The sequence below is a fragment of the Vanellus vanellus genome, assembly GCF_965231255.1.
Source record: "Vanellus vanellus genome assembly, chromosome: 2".
Lineage (NCBI taxonomy): Eukaryota > Metazoa > Chordata > Aves > Charadriiformes > Charadriidae > Vanellus > Vanellus vanellus.
In genome coordinates this window covers 145,632,801-145,654,961 of record NC_138906.1, presented here as the reverse complement: position 1 = coordinate 145,654,961, position 22,161 = coordinate 145,632,801, and the positions used below count along the sequence as shown (strand labels likewise).

At 40.9% G+C, this 22,161-nt stretch overlaps 1 protein-coding gene across 1 annotated transcript in view; it reads right to left on the bottom strand.

Moving 5' to 3' along the window:
* Nucleotides 1-15,497, bottom strand: part of MTDH (metadherin) — a 35,473-nt gene extending 19,976 nt beyond the window's left edge. The window contains exons 1-5 of the mRNA XM_082480002.1: nt 14,921-15,497; nt 7,981-8,085; nt 3,557-3,638; nt 2,914-3,093; nt 1,344-1,412 (exon numbers count right to left, since the gene is read on the bottom strand). Coding sequence (XP_082336128.1) covers nt 1,344-1,412; nt 2,914-3,093; nt 3,557-3,638; nt 7,981-8,085; nt 14,921-15,325 — 841 coding nt within the window. The 5' untranslated portion in view covers nt 15,326-15,497. The remainder of the gene's footprint in view (nt 1-1,343; nt 1,413-2,913; nt 3,094-3,556; nt 3,639-7,980; nt 8,086-14,920) is intronic.
* Nucleotides 15,498-22,161: the final 6,664 nt, after the last annotated feature.

Genomic DNA, 22,161 nt, shown 5'->3' with positions numbered 1-22,161 from the left:
CACTAACACTCATGTCAGTCAACGTCCTTTAAGAGTAATATGACATCTTAGGGCAAGGCAACAAAAAAATAGCAAAGAGACAGAAACTGAAGTGTAGCTGACGGAAAAAGTCTTGTGCAACCTTGCAAAAAGATAGCTTGCAAGAAGTCCTGAAGCAGGAGCTTGATTATTCTGTGTTTATCATACTACTTTCCTGTCACAAATATTTACCTTCTATGTGACTAGTAAGATTTCGCAGAATACCTAAGACTGGAAGGGATCTCTGAAAGTCACCTAGTTCCTCTACTTTCTGTTCAAAGCACAGCTAACTTCAAAATTATACCACTTTACTCAAGTTCTGGAAATCATAATGGCTGGTAGCTCAAGGCATCTCTGGGCAATCTTATGAAGAGCTTTCTTCCTCATGGCCAGTCAGAATTTCCCCTACTGAAGCCTGGTTATTGCCTCCTGTCCTTCCATAATGCATCTCTGAAGAACACAGCTCCCTCCTTCTATGCCATGGTCCAGGAAGTTTGCATGCAAAGTAAAGTTCTCAAAAAGTAGAAAGTGGTTCACTTTCTGGATGTGGGTGCTTTTAATAACTCATTTGTTGGCTTGCTTAATTGCACTGAATACTTTTCATTAAAGCAACACCACTGATTTTGGCTATGAGTAAGAAACAACCATTTTGATTTCATTATGCCAAACTAATTCACTTCAAGTATTACTATAACAATATCTCTTATCAGAAAACCACTAAGATTCACTAATCAATCACAGTCTAAAACCAGCCAAATATTAACAATTACATGTGACATATATAACATCATGCATATTTATTTATAAACATGCATTCATTTTGAACGTAAGTAAATATAAATGTATTTAAAGTATGCCTCTCAATGGAGTAAGTCATGTATACAATCTTAAACAAGTGCAAGCTTTACAATAACCAGGACTGGTATCTGAGCTCTTTGCACTTATCTATATTAAGCTCTTCTTTGAGCAAATGCTCAATTCATTAACACATGAAAGTGAGCAAGTCTGAAAAGCTAGCATAAAGAATTTAAGTGGAGCTTGAGAACAAGATTTACTGTGTTGTAAGTAACAATTTGTGTAACAGGTAATCTGGCTGAAAATTCTAGACACTGAATCCTTTTTCTACATATAAAGGAGACTGTTTTCAACCTATGAAGCAGTAACTGCAACTTAGAAGTATAACATTTGCATACCCATAAAAGCCAGCTGCATAATAAAGTTCCAGATCAATAACTCCACAAAATCCTGCACCGACAACTTGTGTTTTCACTTCTGTAAAACACTTTTCTAGTTAATTAGGATGCCTAATAATGAAAGCCTTTTACCTTGTGGAATTGACGACTCCCCCTTTGCAGGCTTAGAGCTGCTAACTTGTGCATTCAGAAGCACATCACCTGATTAAGAAGAGGAAACAGAGCTAAAGTAAGTTTTTTCAAATAGCAACACCTGTAAAAATCTTCTAAAAGAGTACCCATCACTGATATTTTAAGAAAAAAGCCATCAATACCTCAAAGTAAATTAAGACATTTTCCAAAAACTTAAGAATAAAATTAAGATATTTTATTATTTGTGTTTATTTTGTGGACAGAATGAATCAAAACTGATTTGGGGCCTATAAATCAAGTAACTGCAGATTTCAAAGAACTCTAGCAGTTTCCCCAAGAATGCCAAGCAGAAATCTAAAACAGAGCCTATCATTTTCAAGCAAAGGGCAGCTCTAAGTATTTCAGAAATATAGACCTTTTTTTAACTCCTACCTTAACATGAAAACACTAGATACAGATGAACTCTTTTTAGATTAGTCTGGTACAAGGTGATACAAAAGAACATATGATGCATAAAGGACCCTGGCTGGAGAGGTTACAGTAGTTATGGCTAGCCACAGAGTATGTAGACAGTTGGAATTACCATTTTGTGAAGCTGTTTGTGTGTAAATGGACAGGAAAAAAAAAAAAAAAAAGAAGATAGGAAACAACTGATCTAGTCCTCAAGGACAAGAACCTTTCAGTCAATCAAGATGCAAACAAGCTTCAATAAAAACACTAGGTAAGGCATGCAAATTTCAATATATTGTTACAGCATATCAGATAGCTGCTAGGTCGTGTCTTTTTGCCACTTTGCTAGAACATCAAGTTTCTTCTAATTAAAGCACCAACTGTATCAGTAGGTTAGAAGTATGTCAGAAAGCTAAACTGTTTGTCTTCAGATTCTTTTAGCTTCTTAAACCTTTCATAGTTGCAGCCAAATATGAATTCCTGTGCCTACACACAGTTTAAACCAGCGCATGCAACTTTTTTCTTAAACAGTAGCAGCCATAGAAGCTAAAGCCTATATTTCCTTATTGAAACCTTAGCTATCATAGTTGATCACCAAGTCTCAGCCAGATGTGCCCCACCACTATGAACAGCTTTAGCACAGGTACTACTAAATCAATGTTGGAAAATATGTCTCAATGTTAAGCCGTGAATAATGTGTAAAGAGAACTCATGGGCATAACCTTCCCACAGGGAAGTGGTCAAAAAGGTAAGGAGTTGGTGCTGCCTGCAGCAGTGCTGAGGGTGCCTTGGAAGTTTCCAGAAACATAAAGGGCAGAGTCAGCAGAGCACAAGTGAAGGAATGGGGACATATGCCTATGCAGCTGTGAAGGTATTGACAGAGCACTGGTGTGGAGGCCAGCATCTCAGCCACTTACTCCAGAATGTTCTCTCCTGAGCTTCCCCAATAGTGTGGCTCAAAAAAAGGGGGAGTTTTGCACCATGAGTACCACCTTTAAATGGCCTGAAAACATTTCCTCAAGAGTTACACCTACTGTACATCCAAAACAGAGTCACTATTTAAGCATTCAAGTAAAGTTATCTTTCTAGATCATGTTTACAGACCTATCAATGATCATACCTTTATTTTTTCTGAGACCAGCCAGAAGTGATGGTGTAGGCATCAGTTGTTCAATGGATACAGTAACTGTATTTTCCACCCCTTGGAGATTTGTTTCTCCTGAGCCACCATCGGTCAGCACCTTGTCTCGCTTACGCTGCTGTCGTTTCTCTCTGTTACTGATTTTAGTTTCCCAGGTTCCTAAAACATCCCGCAAATGAAAACATCACTAAATAAGTCAGACAGCAAAAAGGAAAGAATTTTAGCTTGTTTCATATCAAGCCGAGTTTGAGTAGAGATTTAGTTCAGATATCACAGACATGGCAGACAGCTTCAACATCTGTTTGAAAACATGAACAACTGGCCAAAGGTAAGTTTTTCTGGATGCAACACAATACTTTGTTTCACATAACAAAACATGAACAACATGAGGGCCCTACTATTCACAACTTTTCTCAAGTTTTTGTAACTTTAACTTAAAATCAGTTAAAGTTACTAAATACTGTTGTTTCAAAGATCAGATTTTCAGATATAATATGAGACTGGACTTATGACAAAATGAATTTGTGTCTCTTCGTGAAGCACAAACAAGTAAATCTTAAACAGCATTTAAGCCAAAAAATATGTCTAATTTCATTTTTTGTATGTGTTTTGTGTTCAGTACCTTCATCAACTTCCTTTCCATCTAGGCGTGACATATCCTGAACCGTTTTAGCATCTCCCTTTGATTTCTTTTTTTTCTTTGACTAGAATAAAAATAAAACAGTACTGATAAATATATATATGTACACACACATATAAAAAACATGATCACTTGTCACAGGGATTTAGAATTCCTCCCTACCAAAATACAGGAGTACATTTAAAACAGATTTTCCTGAACAACCCTTTGTATGGACGGTCCCTTGAAAGGAATACTAAACAACACTAATTCCTAAACATAAGTAAGACTATTGAAGTAACATGAAAGACTTAGGCAGTACATAAACGGCAGGTGCAGGGAACGATTACTTATGCTACAGAGCACAAAGCCGGGTGGAAGAAGCTATGGCGATGGCCACCACAGTCACAGATAAGTATGAACTGTCTGGCAGGCAGATCCCACTCTGGCAAAATCCGTTTTGTGCAGATGGAAGTATGAAGTTATACATGGAGAAATAAAGAATGCCAGTGACCCCTTTAAAAAAAGTGGGCAAGAGAATTTCAGCTTGGAAAATGACTTCAAAACAGGAACCGCAATTAAAGTCCATAGACCAGATATACAGTTTTTTTTTTTTCCCCAAGGTTTTACCAGTTATGGCTTCTTGGCTACACAAGCAGAGATAAATCAGCGGAAACAGAGATGACTACTTCTGCAAGCAGTTTTGGTGCAACAGGTAGCAATATGAAGTGTTAAAGAGATAATACTGAGGAAAAAAAAGATGAAAAACGACCCAAGATATTGGGAAACGGTATATTGCAGAAAGCCTTGGCATTTAATCTTCTGATAAGCTAAAGTGATGGCAAATTGATTTGACTACCTTCTTAGAAAGAAAATACAGTATTGAATAGCTTTTCAATCCAGTGAAGAAAGGTATAAGGACTACCAGTTAAACCTGAATGAAGAAAAAGAGACTTTTTGAAGAAAAATGGTTATCCACTCAAATGCTATAAGGGGAACTATTCACTGACTCGCTGTCTCTGGAATATTTGAATAAGGATATTCTAAGAATGCTGGATGTCTTTCTGGAATACACGCTTCTGCCAGAGGAAGACTAGTAATTGCCAGCTTTATGCCAGAGTTCAAACTGTATGATTGTCTTGTCTTCCATGTCCAAGAAGAGTACAGCAATCCCTCTAGAATTCAGAATTGCCAAACTATCACCACGGCTGCAGCAGACATCCTATGGGCCCACAATGGCATGCAGCTCACATGTCTTTGAGTTAGCAAGCCCCAAAAGTATCACGTAGCTTCAATACAGGTACTGAAAGCAGTATAGCTTGTTAGTGCAGCACCAAAGATAATAAAAATTGCACTGCTTACATGCAATGCTGTGCCAACACACCTATAACACTTAGGGAGCTTACCTGAACACTTAATTCATGGTTTACTGCACTAGGGGACCCACAATGCAGATGCGCCCAAACTGAATTATCTCACTTACTTGCTCAGCAGTCTACCTTTACCCACCCACCAGCTACGCGACTTCTGAAAAGTCTCCAAAATAGAAGGGCCAGTTTCAAAAGCAACCCAAGAAGAATTGGTTCTAAGAATATGAACAAGCCAAATTATTTGCTAGAGCGACTTTGAATGAAAGAATTAAAAAGGAAAGTGTAAAACAGCATGAAAAACAGTTATGAATTGCTTCTTGGAGCTCAAGCAGAGCAAAGATTAATAAGTTTGTACCTATGCCTCCCATTTTCAGCTACACTGAGAATGGAAATTGAGGTCTTGGAACCTCCCACCCACAAAGCCGTAACTACCCAACTGTCCTCTGGCACTAAGAGAACTCCTGAAATGATTTTAGATGTCTCCCAGACAGCAGTTTTAGATGACTGCTCCTCAAAGTTATAACTCCAGTTTCTTAAATAACTAGGTCCTACAGAGATAGCAACATGAAAATATCAACATTTAACAGTTTTAAAAATAAGTTTCTTACTAACAAACACAGTTTTTAAAAAGATCAAGAATTCCAGTCTTGAAAACATATTTACTTTCCTAACCTGAGTTACTCGAACCTGATCTGAGAAACCAGAACCATGATTAATTATCCAATTTACTCACTGCCTGCCAAGCTTAATGCTGTAACAGTTGCTATCTCGGTAATAAACTGACTGAAACAGCAAGATGTTAAAGGTTACTGAGCAAGCTAGCCGATCATTTTGCAGAAGCCTATATGTTCAAAAAGCGTCACCTTCCGCAATATAGAAATAGCATTGGCTCTGCAACAAGCCAAAGAGAACATGAGGAACTCAGAAAGCCTGCCATAATTTTAAGTCTTTAAGATGGACTGTCCCCCATACTAGAACGATAGAAAAATAAACCTTTCTTCCTCATCCCTAATGGTCTGCTCATTTCTAGTATCCAAGACAAGGTAGTTGTGTCTTTGCGAACAGAATGGGAAACGGAATTTTAACATCCTGCAATTTCACCCTCAGAGTCACTTCTTAGATACAGTCCCTTACACTAAAAACAAAAGAAACCCTGTACTGTGCAAGTCACTAAAATGGAAAAAAGGGAAGAAACTATTCAAAGCGTCAAGAGAATCATAAACCCTATGAACAGCCACAATCCAGACATTACCCAAAGCTTCCCCTCCCCCAAAGCAGAACAAGAGGATACAACATAAATCACTATCCTGAAAAAGCATTCATGAAATTCACAACCCTAAAGCAGATAAGAAAAACAGAAACACAAAGGGAGTGTGATTTTCACTGAAAGCATATATTCAAAGACAAAAAAAATATACCCTTCAGGTCATAAATTATATAGATTCATGTAACTACACACATGCACATACTACTTAAATCCCATCCATTGACTTACACCACCCATCCCAAGCTATACAAAGACACAAACACAGGACCCATTACAATCTTAGCATGTTTATAACATTACAAATGTAACAGATGCCTCGAGACTCTTAACCAAATAATTAGATGCCTGTAAAATTACCTGTAGTTTAAAGAAAGTTTTTGGGGATGTTTTTAATTGAAGGGTAACAATCAACTCCTGAGGCAATCATGCTTTGCTCAGGGTTCCCCAAAGTGATACAAAAACATAACTAATTGAACAAGCATTCATATCCATATAGTGGTACTGACTTCCTGATGTTAAGTTTCAACTTAACATTTTAAAATTCACGTCACTTTATTTGCAATTTCAAGGTAAAGCTTGAGTTCAACATTTAAACCGCTTACCTACTTGGAAACCTGCTTGAAATAAAGTGAAAGTTGAGAAGAAAAATATACTTATTCCTTCAGGACCAAATTTTATTATGTTATTTAAAAAATCTCACTAAGTCAATCTGCTATGTGACACATGGAAAAGAGAAAGAAGTGTGCAGCATGAAATTTTAAGGCAAACTCATTTCACAGAAAATTCTTTCTATTTGCCGGTGGCATATGTAGCCAACTATAATGCCCTATAGCCAACTAAGAGGATACAGTCTTTTAGCCAATATACTAACTGCAAAAGACGTTATTACAAGATAGTCAAGTAAGTTAATTAAAGCTTGAACTAGCTAAACAAATTGCAATCATCAACTACTGGTTTCTGCCTGTTTATGCATAGTCATTTTTTCTTCCAATACTCCTTGGTATAGTTAGAACAAATGCATTTTGTTGAAGAAAATAAATCAGAAATCCACGAATGTAGGAAAATTTCATGCACAATGTTAGCAAAAGAACCAAGCCAAAAATTGTTGTCAAAGGCCTATTATAAATATATCCACATTTACTATGAATGATAGTATTTATGATAAAGCTAGAAGGTATTAGTCCTCACAGTGCAAAAATATAACATTGGCATTAGTATGGTTACCTTTTAGATAAAGCCACAGACCAAGCTTTAAAAAGACGTTTTTAATGTAGCTGTCCAATTTGCGTAAGAAAAAGCTCACACCAGACTTCAAAGCCCATATTTGTCACCAGAAATTAAGAACTCTAATCACTAATGGATATATCTGACAAAAGAAATAAACAGGCACATGGTCTTAATCCTCTGAATAGTAGTCCCCCAGTTGTTAGACCATTTACAAGCCACTTAACAATACTATCATTATATTGCATCTCCATAGAAGCCAGCAAAGATGAAACACAATTTTTGTAGGCTTAACATTTTCACATGGTGAACAGAGATATCAGTGTTTAGCTGAGGGCGGGGAAGGGGATTTGCTTGATACAAACATTCCATGATAAGGCACGATCTCAGAAGTTAAGAAAGTACTACTTTAGCTCCAACGCCAAATTAGATTAGTACTCTTCATAGTAAGAAACATGCACCTTCACTCACGTAAGCGACAGGATTTCAAATCACAACTAGAGTTATTAGATATTGAAATAACGTGCACTAAACTTTGACATTGTCATTTCATATCCATAACTGACCTTTTCATTCTTCTTTTCTGCGTCCACAGGCTGCTTTATATTTTCTTTACGGACCGTTTGTATTACTTCATCCTCAGATACATCAAGGAAAGACCGTCCATTAGGCTGTGTAAACAGTAAGTGTGAATAATACAAAATTTGGAGAAAGCAAATGAAGCTAAGCTCAAATTACACTATTACTGACATGCAACTATTTGTTGACTGAAAAACACTCGCAAGATTATTAAGTAAAGCAGAAAGAATCATGGATCCCTGCCCAAAATATCTACTGCAATTCTATATTCAAACATATAAGTGAGAGAGAAAACAGGTCTCCTCATTTCATCTCAATCTTACTCAACACAGGAATTGCTTATCAAAAGGTAAATTTCTAAAAGTTACCAGCTTTCAGAACAGATACAGTTGAACTGAAAACTGATTTGAAGAGCTACAGTTGTATGTGCCATAAATTATCTAATTAAATGAATGCATTTAGCACTTTGTAGCAGTTCAGCAAAGGGCTGAATTTTTAAAATCATTTCTACCTTGACCAAATTTCTGCAGTTTCTACCTCTGCATATCCCTCACAGCTCACTTCCTTCACAAGTTAAATTTCATAGTAGAACAGAAATTAGAAGTCAAACATGAAGCATGACTAAGCATGACATCCCATTGTTCTTTTCAGACAGACTTGATTATAAGCATTACATTAGTTTACCATTTTCCCCTCACGTAATAAAGGAAAGAAAATTAGCATGTATTATTTAACATATAAAGTTAAAACTCCAGACAATCATTAAATTGGTGTTTATCATCACCTTTGACAGCAAAGGCATACATCTTGGCCTGTATATTCACTATGCAAAAATGCAATAATTTTTAAGTCATGTTTATAGTTAACAAAAAGGTATGACTTAAGTTACTGTGCTTAACTGCAGAAAAGATGAAAATAAGCAAGGCATTGTGGCCAGTAGGTCGAGGGAGGTCATTCTCCCCCTCTACTCTGCACTGGTGAGGCCACAACTGGAATACTGTGTCCAGTTTTGGGCTCCCCAGTTCAAGAGGGACAGGGAACTGCTGGAGCAAGTCCAGCCAAGGGCAACTAAGATGATTAAGGGCTTGGAGCATCTGCCTTATGAGGAAAGGCTGAGAGAGCTGGGACTCTTTAGCCTGGAGAAGAGAAGGCTGAGGGGAGACCTTATTATGGCGTACAAGTATCTAAAGGGTGGGTTGAAGGAGGATGGAGCCAGGCTCTTTTCAATGGTTCCAAGTGACAGGACGAGGGGTAATGGGCACAAGTTAGAACACAGGAAATTCCGTTCAAATACACGGAAAAACTTCTTTACGGTGAGGGTGAGAGAGCACTGGAACAGGCTGCCCAGGGAGGTTGTGGAGTCCCCTTCTCTGGAGATTTTCCAGACCCGCCTGGATGCAGTCCTGAGTAATGTGCTCTAGGCAATCCTGCTTTAGCAGGGGAGTTGGACTAGATGATCTCTAGAGGTCCCTTCCAACTCTGAAAATTCTGTGATTCTGTGATTATACTGTTAGCCATTAATCTCACCAAGTGAAAAATAACTGTCAAGAGGAGTAATTGAGTCCACACAGCTTTCATAGATTCACATTCATAAAGATTCAGATAAAGACTGAAAATTAAATAAGACATTAAGCATAACTACTTCATAGTTGCTTTGATTTCTGCATTTTTTAAAATAAAGTTCAAACTATATTGTCTTTAGTTATTTTTGTTATTAAAAAACCAAAAGCTATTTTAACTCTGCATCACACAAACCCGATTGCTCTAAAATAAAACAAAAGCCATATTACAACTTAGTGTGACCTATCCCTTCAAATATCAGATCTGATCCTCAGTTCAACTGGTACAGGTATTGAAGTCTTGCATGTTATATTATGCTTACAAATCACCCTTGGCATGATTTCACCAGTGCATAACACAGTATTGCTTACTGTAGTTAGCCAGCATGCCAACTTCTTCTTTTCTAACTATTAATAGAAATTGAAAGATCAGGTCATCTAACTCCTCTTTCTACTGCAGCAACCAGCTTTAAACTAGACTTTTCATATCTAAGATACAGTACATTTCCCTCAGCATTCTGAAAACTAAGTATATTTTACAGATCTGTGTTTCAAAACTCTCTAAAAGTTCCTCTCGACAAAGCTCACAGTACTCAATTCCACAGGGATACCAAAGACCTGATATTCAATCTTTGAAAATAACTCATTGCCAAAAAAACAGTTCTTGAACCCCTCTATTTTCTCCAGACTCTGCACAGCCAGGCTATTAGTGGTGTGATGTCTTTCAATCCATGTTAGTACCTCTGACATTTAAGATCTTAAGTAGGAGAAAGAATCACTATTTCTAAGTTATTTAGCAGTAGAGTTAGATAACAGATTTGCTGCATCTAGTACTGGAATTGTGTAAAAAATGTTTACAGCCATCTTTTTTTAATTCTGTACCTTGCTTTGCTTCTCTGCTACTATGTATATACCTTAAATTGAAAACCACTTTCTTAATCCCTCTCAAAAATTCAACAGATAAAAGTTTCAAAAAAATTCAGCTGTTTCTCTGAAGTAATAAACCAATTCACATCCATTAAGAACCCTCTGGAAAAATTCATCCACATGACTGTTTGAAATGCTGTCTGATCATCTGATCATGTAAACAACAACCGTAAGAAATGTGTTTAAAAACTTGTACTTTGATGCATTTCTCCCTGAATGTATCCCTGAATTGTAATTGCCTCCTTTTCAGTGGAAGCTTTCCACATTTATTTTCTGCCCACAGATGAATCATAGAATTTTAACCAAAATTCATGTGACCATTTTTGGATATAGCAAAGATAGTAACAGAAGCGGGAAAGAAAAAAGCTTTTCTATAGTATTAAAAGAAACATTTCTTAAACGACAACTACAGCCAAAAAGACTAAGTTTAAAACTTTATGGTAATATATTAAACATCCACATACAATATTAATGCATTCAAATTGCGCAATTTAGTTATTTTTTTTCCTCATCCTAAAAGCTACAGGGAAGATGAAACAAGGCAGAAATAGTGTTGTCAATAGCACTACTGATTTCTGAATGCATTTCTTGCCTACTGACCTTAAAATCCCAATATTTAAATAAACCTTTTTCACACATATTCATTTGAGGGTGTTAAGGTAACCCAAAAGTAGAATAAAGGTTTTGCTGAGACTGTCAAAATGAAAAATATTGTTCTTTAAATATGGTACAGCACAACAGATAACTCAGTCTCACAGTTCAAATGGCAGTAATGAAATTGCTATCATTAGTCTTACAAAGGCTGTATTAGCCAAAGTCCTTACTTACACATTATTAAGATATGCCTACTCAGAATATCTTTGGCCAGTGAAAGAATCTGTTTACCAAGAAAATATTCTGTCAGCTTCTCTTAAGAAAGAAATTAAGAAAGAAATTAAGCAATTTTCTCTTTGAGCACTCCTGCAGCCCTACTTGTGCAATTTGGCTAACGTAAACACAAAACTAACATGTAAGTATCAGTTGAAAGTATGAAAAAGTCTTTATGTGTTCTGTTTCTAAGTGCAATAAGCATACACTAAGTGCAGTCATAGCCTGAAAAGTTCTTTCAAACAGACCAAGAAGGAAACTTTCTCAAATGAATGCAAATATTTTTACTAAAATGTGTAGCATTTACTGTCCAGGTGTACTTCAAACAATAGGAAATACATAGTCAATTTGGTATTTTCTGCATCTACAAATAGATTATATGAATTGCTTTCTAAAGCTGTAGCAGAGTACAGAAGATGGTTACTCTCAAGTTTCCATGGTGTTTTGCACATTGTACAGAAACCATGTAAGAACAGTTTCGCCTTTTTCTGCTGAAGGTTTAAAAAGTAGGAGAGAGAGGCACAGCAATTATTCAGAAAGAAAATTAATTAAAATTACAGATCAAGAGATTTTTGGAAAGAAAAAAAAATTCTCAACAGGGGCCAAAAAAATCTGACAGGAGACAAAAAGATATTACACTGCCAGGAGCTAAAAAAAAACCAACCAAACCAAAAAACAGAGAGAGGGGGGGCTTCGGGTTTACTGCACAGAATCTAAAGTAAGCATACCGCGATATTACCTTGCTCCAACCAGCTGGAGAAAGTCAGAACTGGCTCGGTAAACTATACTGTTCATGAACACTACACTGTTTCAGCCCCCCCCCCCCCCCCCCCCCCCCCCCCCCGTCAGTCTGCCCATAGCAAGTAAATAAACAGAATCTCATAGTTGCTATTGCATCCAGTCAACACAGTGCTATTTAACCAAACTTATTTTACTAAAAATATCATGTAAGTTGTACCCTATCTATACAGGAACTGAATAAAGCCATGTGCAAGAAACAAAGCAGTAATACTCTTCCTCAGAAAGGAAGAACACTTCTGATCCTGAATGATGAGAGTTACGCATCACCTGCCATACAATAAGCTCAGTAATTCTGTATTAAAGTAACCCTACAGCTTTTAATTAGACATCTGTAGTGTGCTCTTTAATGCTACAGACCAGTTGCTCTAAGCTTTCCGAAATGCTCGCAATGGAAATCTAGACCCAGGCATAGCAAACCCTGTAGTAAATCTACTGATAAGAGGCTTACTCTTTTTCCTTCACAGACCTCAGTATTAGCATCGCAGAATACAGAAACACAAGACAAGAATGACTAGGCAACAATCAGTAAGAATTTTTGTTACATCTTTAAATTCCAATGTTATTTTGAGAATTTTTCATGTGAAAGTCAGAAAATATTGGGACATACTTATACAGGTATCTATGAACTTATCTTGGAAAACAAGCATGAGGTAGGCCTATTAAACTTTGCCATTGGTATAAATTTGCAGTAATGATTCAGTTTGTGCATCTTCTTTTTGGAAAAGGTGAGGTGTGGGTTCCCCCCCCCACTTGGAAATAATGAATACAGAGTACTATAAAAATAACCAAAAATCTTCACAATACAGCTTGACAGCTTAAGAACTATTTTATTGATTATGAAAATATTTGCTCTTACATAGCCTTAATTTTCATTATTTGGTGCCTGAGTAAACCAAGCTTGACACAGTACAAGTATTTATATTCATCAAAAATATCAGTTAATTAAGTTTTATATAAAATTAATACAAAGGTTGCTTTTAGGAAGCCCTGCACTACAGACCACTGTCAGGTTAACTGGGTATCTATCTCTTCACTCTATCTTCTGTTGAGGCATTTTTTAATATCTTCAATGATGACTTGCAAGAGTTTATGCTTTGTTTTCATACTGGAGTTTAAAGAAAATAAAACAAGCAAAACCTAAATTACTTCTAGCATCAGTCTTTGTTTTCAAGACAGCATAACAGATCTACTAAATTTTGAAGGATTTGCTGTTCAGATGGAAAAAAAAAATTGCATCTTCAATGTGCCTTCTCCAAAATGGAGACCTAGCTACACTGGAAAGATTCTGCACCACAGTGCTTCCTCTTCTTGGTGCTCAGCGTTCAGTCTCTTGCAACTTCCAGAATCAACTTCAGTAGTTCACTGCTCAAAGACAGGTTGGTGGTGTATGCAGGCTTTTTTTTTTGTTTGTTTTCTTTTAAGATATTCTAGCCTTAGCTTCTCATTAACCCTCCCCCCCCCCCCCAAACTTCTCAAATTTTAATACTGCCACAGACTCAAACGAAGGTACAAACCCATTTTCTCTCCTTTTTCTGGTCATGTGGTAAACAATTCAGATTTTATAGAGCAAGATATAATTAAAAGACAGTTTCAACAGGCAGGGGACATCTGCTCCACTTTCATTCCTATAATCCATTTGGACATAAATAGGATTACAAACATACTAACAATATAAAAGCTACAGAAGCAATCCCTTCAAGTCCCAAAACTATGATAACTAGAAGCTTTAAAAGAACAGTTGATAATTTCTGCATTCTACTCATTTTCTCATGAAGTGTACACATCCTGTCAAAGATGGAAGGTTCCCACAGCACATACTAAGGATTTAAAAAAAAAAAGATACAGGAATGAGCTGTTTTTAAGGGGCTGCTAAGACACAGATTTCCTTATTAAAGGAGATGATCCTTACTGTAACAACTAAATCAGACATATTCCTACTGAGGCAAGCTCACCACAAGACTGATGTTAACAAGTTCTGTCGAAAATACACAGCTAAAATCCTTACTCAAGTTTGAATCACCACAGCTTTTATGGGGCTTACAATGCTACTTCCAATAGTCTGTACCTGCCTTGGATGCAACTCCTGGCTCGAAAACCTAAGCCATACTAAGGTCTCCCCTACTGGCTCCTAACCCTGCAAGCACTCGATTAATAATACCAAAAAAGTAATGATTTCATACAATTGTTTCCATTAAAAGGCTCCTAGAAAAGAGACGAGCGTTTTCCTCACCGCCCGGGACTATTAACGTGTAATTTCCGTGTGTGCGCGCTGCTCCTCCAGATTTTCAAAGCAACCGAGTAACCCAGACGACACGAGTCAGCTCCAGAGCAGCCAGCCAGGACACCCCCTCCCCCCAGTCCCCATCCCTTACACAGACAAATATCACCCAGGTGAATCGCAGGGCGGCTCTACGGCCTCCAGACCCTGCGGGCGGTCTTCCCCCTTTCTCATCGGTGCCTATTTAACCTGCGAGCGCTTCGGCGAGCAGCGGGCACCGGGTACAAGCCCTGGGGAGAAGCAGCCGCGCTCGGAAGCCGCTCGCCAGACGCGACCTTCCCCCTTCTCGCGCCCGGTCGGTTGCCGCCGCCAACCCCACCGCCGCCGGCCCCATCCTGCCGCTGTCAATGAGCCTTTCATTCCCCCCCCCCCCCCCCCCCCCCCCCCCCCTTCGCCGGCGCCCGGGCCGAGCCGCCTCCCCCGCCCCACCGCGTCCTCACCCCTTCCCTCCCGAGCGGCGCGGCCCTGGCAGTGCCGCAGCTCCCCCCCTCTCACCCGCGCCGTTTTCTCCGGCACCTTCTTCTTGTTTCGCTTCTTCTGCTCGTCGCCTTTCAAGTGCAGCTGCCCGGGGCCCGTGCCCGCCGCCTTGCCCTGGCCCCCGCCGGCTGTCAGGCCCGCGCCGGCCGCCTCGTCGGCCTTCCTCTCCGCCGAGCTCCGCGCTGGCTTCTTACGGAGGCCGCCTCCGCAGGCCACGGCCAGGAGCAACCCCAGCAGCCCCAGCCCCAGCGCGGCCGGGACCACCAGGGCGAGCCAGGTTGGCAGGCCCTGCGGGTCAAGGCCCAGCTCGAGGCCCAGCTCGGCACGCAGCAGGCCCAGGCCGCCCGACAGGACGTCCCGCACCCGCGCTGCCGCCTCCTCGGCCTGCTGGGCCGCCGTCTCCTGCCAGCTCCCCGCAGCCATGGCGGCCCCCTGCCCCGCAGAGGCCCAAACCGGGCGGGGCGGCGAGGGAGCGCTCAGGCCGAGCGCATGGCGGCCTCAGGAGAGCCGCGCTCGCCTGCCCGAGCTGCAGCCGCTGGTGGGGGGGTGGTGGGGGAAGAGGACGGGACGGGGACGGGAACGGAGCCTCGGCGGGACGCAGCTGCCTCAGCCCCGCGGGCGCCCGTGTCTCCTCCTCTTCCTCCCCGCCCTCCGCCTCGCGCGCAACGTCACCACCCCGCCGAGCGCCCGCCGCTGCCGCAGCGCGCCGCCGCCATCACCGCGGGGCGGAGGGCGACGCCTGAAGGGCGGGCACGCAACTCCCCGCCTCCCGCCCCCTCAGCGGCCGCCTGGCGCCCTCCTCCTCCCCCGCCTCCTCCACCCTGCCCTGCCCTGCCCTGCCCTGCCCTGCCCAGGGCGGTGCCGGCCGCGGGGAGGGGCGGTGCAGAGAGCAACCTCGACGTGGCAGCCAGCGAACGGGGCGGCAGCGGCGGAGGCCGAGGGGCGGTTGGGCGCCGCCCGGCGGTGGGGCCGCGTCGCGGCCTGAGGCGGTCACCGTGTAGGCGGGCCGTGCCCTTTCCCTTGCACCCCCAGCGCAGCGGGCCGCCCCCGGGCCGCCAGACGAGGCGGCGGGTGAGGCCTGGCCTCGGCGCTGATGTCCCTGCCCCACAGCGGGGCCTTGCCAGACCCGCGGCGACGTGGGTGCATTGCCACGGTGACGGTCACTAATCGGCTCTATTTTAGTTTGCGGTTCCCCCCCGAGAGGCGGCGCAGCTCACTTGCGGGGACGTTAAAACTGCCGGTTTGTGGGTGCCGTTACCACCAGTGTCACTCCAGAGGCGGCCCTGGGGCCCTGTCAGGGGTCTCTGGGACGTGCAGGTAGATGCTCCTCCTTGTCAGGCTGCACAGGCCAGGACCAGGGTCCCTCAGAGGCCGTCTCTTCTGCAGGGAAGGCATTTCAAAATTTTGCAAAAAAACCCCAAATGTGTGTGCTTTTACTAAATAAACTAGACGAGGCAATATAACAACATAGATATTTTTTGAGACCCATGTTTTCTAAGATTTTAACTCACGAACAGGTTTGACACATCAAATGAAATAGTTTTATGAAAAATACAGTTCTGTGTATACCACAATGGGAGTTATTTTGTTCTTAGGAACTCCCAAACTGTGTTTCTCCAGGTAATTTTAAAATGACTGCTAAAAAATTTGACCCCAAACACATTGTCCTGATTTTTCAGAAATTCGGTCTCACAGCATCCAGAATTCCTGCAGAATTTGAGCTGTCAGAACCTCAGAGCTGGCATTGTTCAGTGGCTTCACAGTGACTATCGTCCTCTGCAGTGGTGCGTTGCTGGAAAGTAATGTTGTGTCCCATTCTTTCCATTTGCAGTTCTACTTATAAAAGATGTTCTTCTCTCATAGCTTGCTAGAAAAATATCTGGGTTTAGTGCATTGAAATCTGCACGGGTTACTTAAAATTTAAAATGTAGTAAAATAAAATTCATTTGTTTAAACCACACAGTGATAGGTTATGCTGTTTTCATATACTTATAACTTTGCTTTACTTTGTAAAGTGAATATATCTTTCACATACAAGTATTTATATGTTTTTACTGTTCTCAAAGTTTTTTAGTGAAGTACTCCTACAGTGCTCCTAAGTCCTATTTTTTTTTTTATGATGCCACCAGGCAGTCAATTCCTGCTTTCCTAATTGACTTCAGTTAGAACACAGGGTATTTCTGGAAGTAGTGGTAGCAACAATCTCAGACAGAGCATTTTACTGGTAGACATTTATATACTTTTAGAAGATTAACTTTTCTATTCAAAGTCATAAGACTTTGGTATTCTTATAAGCCTTTTATGCTTCAGCATAGACCATGCACATTTATTGGAAAATATTAACTATCATTGTGCTGGTTGTTGCATAACTGAGCCACCCTAGCTTGTCAAATAAATTATAAGTAGTTTCTTTGTTTGAGATGTTGCCCTACATAAATGAGGTCACAGAACAGTGATCCTGTAGATTTAGTTTAAAATACATTATCTGAAAAAATACACCTAACAAATTTGAAAGCATCATTCAGCTACAATGGATATATTTTTAAAACTCAGGCCACAGAACAGTAGATACTGTTCATTTTAAATAAAACGCTGCAAGAACCTGATGGGGCTGAATTCCACAACATGAAGTGATTGAATTTAAAACCCGCCGAAGCATTTTAAACGCAGAAGCGTGGCACCACCGAGTGGCAGCGTCGTGAATAGCTGAGCAATCGCAAGAGACCGATTTATGCGAACAAAAAAAAAAGGTAGCAGATCCTCACTTGAAAATAGCCACTTTCAATCTGATTCGGCTGGTGAAGTAAGTTAATCTGAAAATAATAAGTATCTTTTTATTATGAACTAATGAGATACAGCCATAAATAGGCATGCAAATTGAAGTATGTTGAAGAAAGTTTGTGTGACTCATTAGAAATGGCAGGAACATACATACTACTCTCACAGTATTCATTAAATAAAGCAATCGTTCTATTTCATACTAATTTCGGTACTAATATTAGTTTAATATTAAAATCTTTCTCATGACATTCTCCCAAGGGTCACAACAAAAGGTTGAATGACACATTACAAAAGAGAAAATAATGAAGAAAAAGCTTAATTTATTTTTTTTTTAAATTAAATCTCTCTTGTCCCTGCAAACATTCCTTGTTTTACCACAACTGCTATTAGGCATACCCTGTATAATACCTTTCCACAACCATATTTAAAACTCAGCACCTGCCATTTGGCATGGCATGAGGAAAAAGGAGTTATTGCTTCATAGATCTCAAAATACCTGTTCCATGTGTTTTTTATGATTATCTCAAACTCTTGAAGCCCCGTGTCTTGCAGCTTATATAGGCTTTAGACTAGAAGTCAGATGGATACAGCAGAAGCAAATTAAGCCTCTCAGCATTAAAATAAGCAGAATCCCAATAAAACACATTAAAACTTTCTCTTGTGTCTGAAGTTGAAAAAGTCTTGAACAATAGGTAACTACACTATCTCACATAGATCATGACTCCAAATGGCTTTAACGTGAACTCAGTACATAATTCACTGAAAGTAAGAAGGCAGATATTCGTTATTTATCCTGAAGGAGGGAACAACAACAATTCCCCAATCCAACAATCACCATCCTCGACAATGTTAACAAATAGCCAGGAAAGGGATGAGTAGTCTGCAGACAGAATTTTCCTTTAGAAATTGCTCATCTGGGTCAAGGCTGGGTGCCTTGGGTTAAGTCTTAGCCCAGGCTGAGGATTAGGGTTAGAGTTAAGGATTGGATTAGGAGCAGGAGAGTTGTCATGCCTAGAGATGCATTTGGAGTGGAGCTACCAAGGGCCACCAGAGAGGAGTAGGATGATGGAAAGAATTCTCCCCTGAGAGATTTTTCATCCGGGCCACGGCTGGGCGTGTTGGGGGAGGCTCAGCTGATGTCTGGGGTTAGGGTTAGTATTAACGTTATATATGTGGTTGGGAGAGAGATAAAGCCTAAAGCTACAGTTGGTGTGGGGTAGAGAAGGAACAGCCAGAGTAAGCGGTAGGCTGCAAAAATAATTCTTCCCTGAGATTCTTTTCATCTGGGTGCTAGCTCAGGGTCTGGAGCAAAGGCTTAGCCTATACTTTGCATTCAGACTAAGTTAAAGTTTTAACAGGGCAGAGCCCAAGTTAGAGGTTTTAAAGGGCAAAGCCTTGACTTCCACTTTGAGTCAACCTGAGAAAGGGTTGCTGAAGGAATTATCTTCTGAGAACTTGCTCATCCTTGCTTGAGGTCTTGGGCTAGTCTCTGTTGGTGTCAGGTGTTAGAGTTGGGGCTACAGTTAGGCTTAGGGACAGGGAACAGACAAAGTTTGGATCTGCATTTGGAGTGGGGCAGGAAAGGGTCTGCAAAAAGAATTACCCTCTGAGAAATTTCTCTGTTTTCATCTGATTCATGGCCTTGGGCTTTGGGCTAAGTCTCAGCCCGCACCTATGGTTAGGGATCTGGTTTTGTTTATGGTTGGGAGAAGAGAGAAAGCCTAGAGCTCCACTTGGACGGGCATTGGAAAGGGACTGCCAAAGGAAGGGGCAGGGGACAAAAAGAATTGTCCTCTGAGGACTTGTTCACCTGGGCTATGGCTGAGGATGTTGGGTAGGGCTCAGCTGACACCGCGTTTTGGGGTAAGGGTTAGAAGAGACACAAAAAGTGGGAACTCCAGTTTAGTGGTCTGGAAAGGGCCTGCTAAAGGGAACAGTGGAGTGTCAAAAGGACTCTCTCCTGAGATCTTTTCCACCTGGGCCATGCCTGCAATCTTGTGCTGAGCTTCAGCTGACATGAGGACATATTTATCTGAGTTGTGTCTAGCATATTTTGGTCTTAAGTCTCATCCAACACAACGTTTGGGGTATGTGGGGCTATGTTTCCACCAACACAAGTACAAGGAGTACTGTGTTCTTCAAAGTCTGTCTTAATTTTACATTATTTTTCATTATAGTTCACATTCTTGTGCGTAACCATATCATTCAAATATAGAAACATTCTGACAAAAATCATAAACTTAATTGCCTGGATGAAGGATAAGTCTGTTCTCATTAAACCTTTGACATAAATAGTGTTTAGTCATCAAAGTTAAATTGTTGTTATGACTGATAGAGCTCATAAGTGTCTTGGGAGGTGAAGAACACTTTGGCAGCCTGTTCACGTTCAACTTTCTATCAGCCCTAAGCTCTGAGAAAAATAAATATGCAAAGATTTGCTACCCAGCTGAGAAAAAAACCCTCCGAATTAACAGAAAGCAAACACCAAATTATAGGCCGATTAGCTCATATCACTGGTTACACGAAATTGTTTTCTGTATTTTTTCAAGTGTACATTAAATATCTTCTGTAATATGTCTTCTAACATTTATCTTTGGAGAGTTTCCACAGCTTTAGTTTATAGGCAAGACAGTTTTCCTAATACAGCATTTTAATTGAGAGGTGGTTGCTGTTCATACAGATGGCGCCAAGTTAACCTGAAACCATGTGGTTCATTTATTAGCAATACAGTTACGGAATCCAAGAGTGGAGGCTCATTTATGCATTTAGCCTTTTGCACTGCAGTCTACGTTGCTGACTCCTGTGCTGTGAATACCTGAGCTAGCTAGTGACAGAAGCAGCAGGGACATCAGTGGGGACATATTCAAGCTCTTTTAGTTGTTCCTATGTGTTCTACTATAAATAATTTTGGTACAGTCCTGGACTGTTTTCTGTCATTCTGACCTAGAGGAAGGCAGGGATATTCCAAAATACCATATGTTATCAGAAAACTCCAGTTCAGGGAAATGACAGTCAGAGAGGGAACTGTCTCTGTTTCAGTGAGCTTTTGATGCAGCACACCTGGGGCTCCTGCAGGAAGCCTAACCTGGTCCTGTTCTCCTGCTGGCTCATATAGCAGGGTGCTGTGAAGGCTGAGCACCCTTGGCTGTGAGGTCTACCACAGAGAAGACCTGTTCTGGGCAGCTGTACTCTTGGAAACCAAGAAGCCCCAAATCCTTGCCTGAGCTAGGGTATCATGGTTTTCAGTCCCTTTTTTAGTAGATGGAAAGCTGTATAGTTCCATGGGAGGAGAAAAAACCACAACAGTCAGTTATGAAATGATGAATAATACATAGAACATATGTGAATTCAGTCTACGCCGTCAATGCTAGAAATGACATTTCCTAACTTTTGGGTACTTGATTTGGCATTCTTAGTTATTCTTAATGTGAGAATTTACATACCAATTAGACTTTTTAGAAAATCAAATAGGAAAAAAAGTTTTCCTAAAGCCTACTTCAGATTGAAATTATTCCTATACAGAGTAAAAACTCTGACTCCCTGAAAGACCGCACTGTCTGTAGTATATATGTCTATAGTGCTCAATAAAATAATCCCAGGGATTGTCTCAATTCCTGGCCCTGGGTGGCACACGCTGGCTCACACGTGTGCCCGTAGCTCTCTCCTGTAGCTGACGGGCTTCCTCCATACTGAATATGTTGTGCCCCTGGGTTTCATTGATGTGATGTTCCTATGACCTATGTTTTTTTGTAGGTTTTTTTTAGGTCAAACTGTCTGAAACAACGTGCTGTCATTGCAGCTTGCCAGAGAGAGGTTTTTATAGAATGAAATTGAAGGGTGTATGCTTTGCTGTGTGCCATAAGGATCTGTGAAGATGTTTCAACACATGAAGACTGTGTAGGCCAGACAAAGCCGAACCCTGTCAACAGTGCTTACAGTAAACTATCCTGAGCACGCTGCCTGAATTTTGGTTGGAAAGTTAGCTGGAGTGGTCCAAAACAAACCCAGGATTCAAACTAATGGTTAAGGACTGTGAATGCTCAGAGTAAATGATTCAAATTTGCTCTTTGTCCTCTTTTATTTATGTAAGTAGGACTTCATCCAGACCGGTCTTGAAAATCTCCAGAGAAGGGGACTCCACAACCTCCCTGGGCAGCCTGTTCCAGTGCTCTGTCACCCTCACCGTAAAGAAGTTTTTCCGTGTATTTGAACGGAACTTCCTATGTTCTAACTTGTGCCCATTGCCCCTCGTCCTGTCACTTGGAACCATTGAAAAGAGCCTGGCTCCATCCTCCTTCAACCCACCCTTTAGATACTTGTACGCCATAATAAGGTCTCCCCTCAGCCTTCTCTTCTCCAGGCTAGAGAGTCCCAGCTCTCTCAGCCTTTCCTCATAAGGGAGATGCTCCAAGCCCTTAATCATCTTAGTTGCCCTTCGCTGGACTCGCTCCAGCAGTTCCCTGTCCCTCTTGAACTGG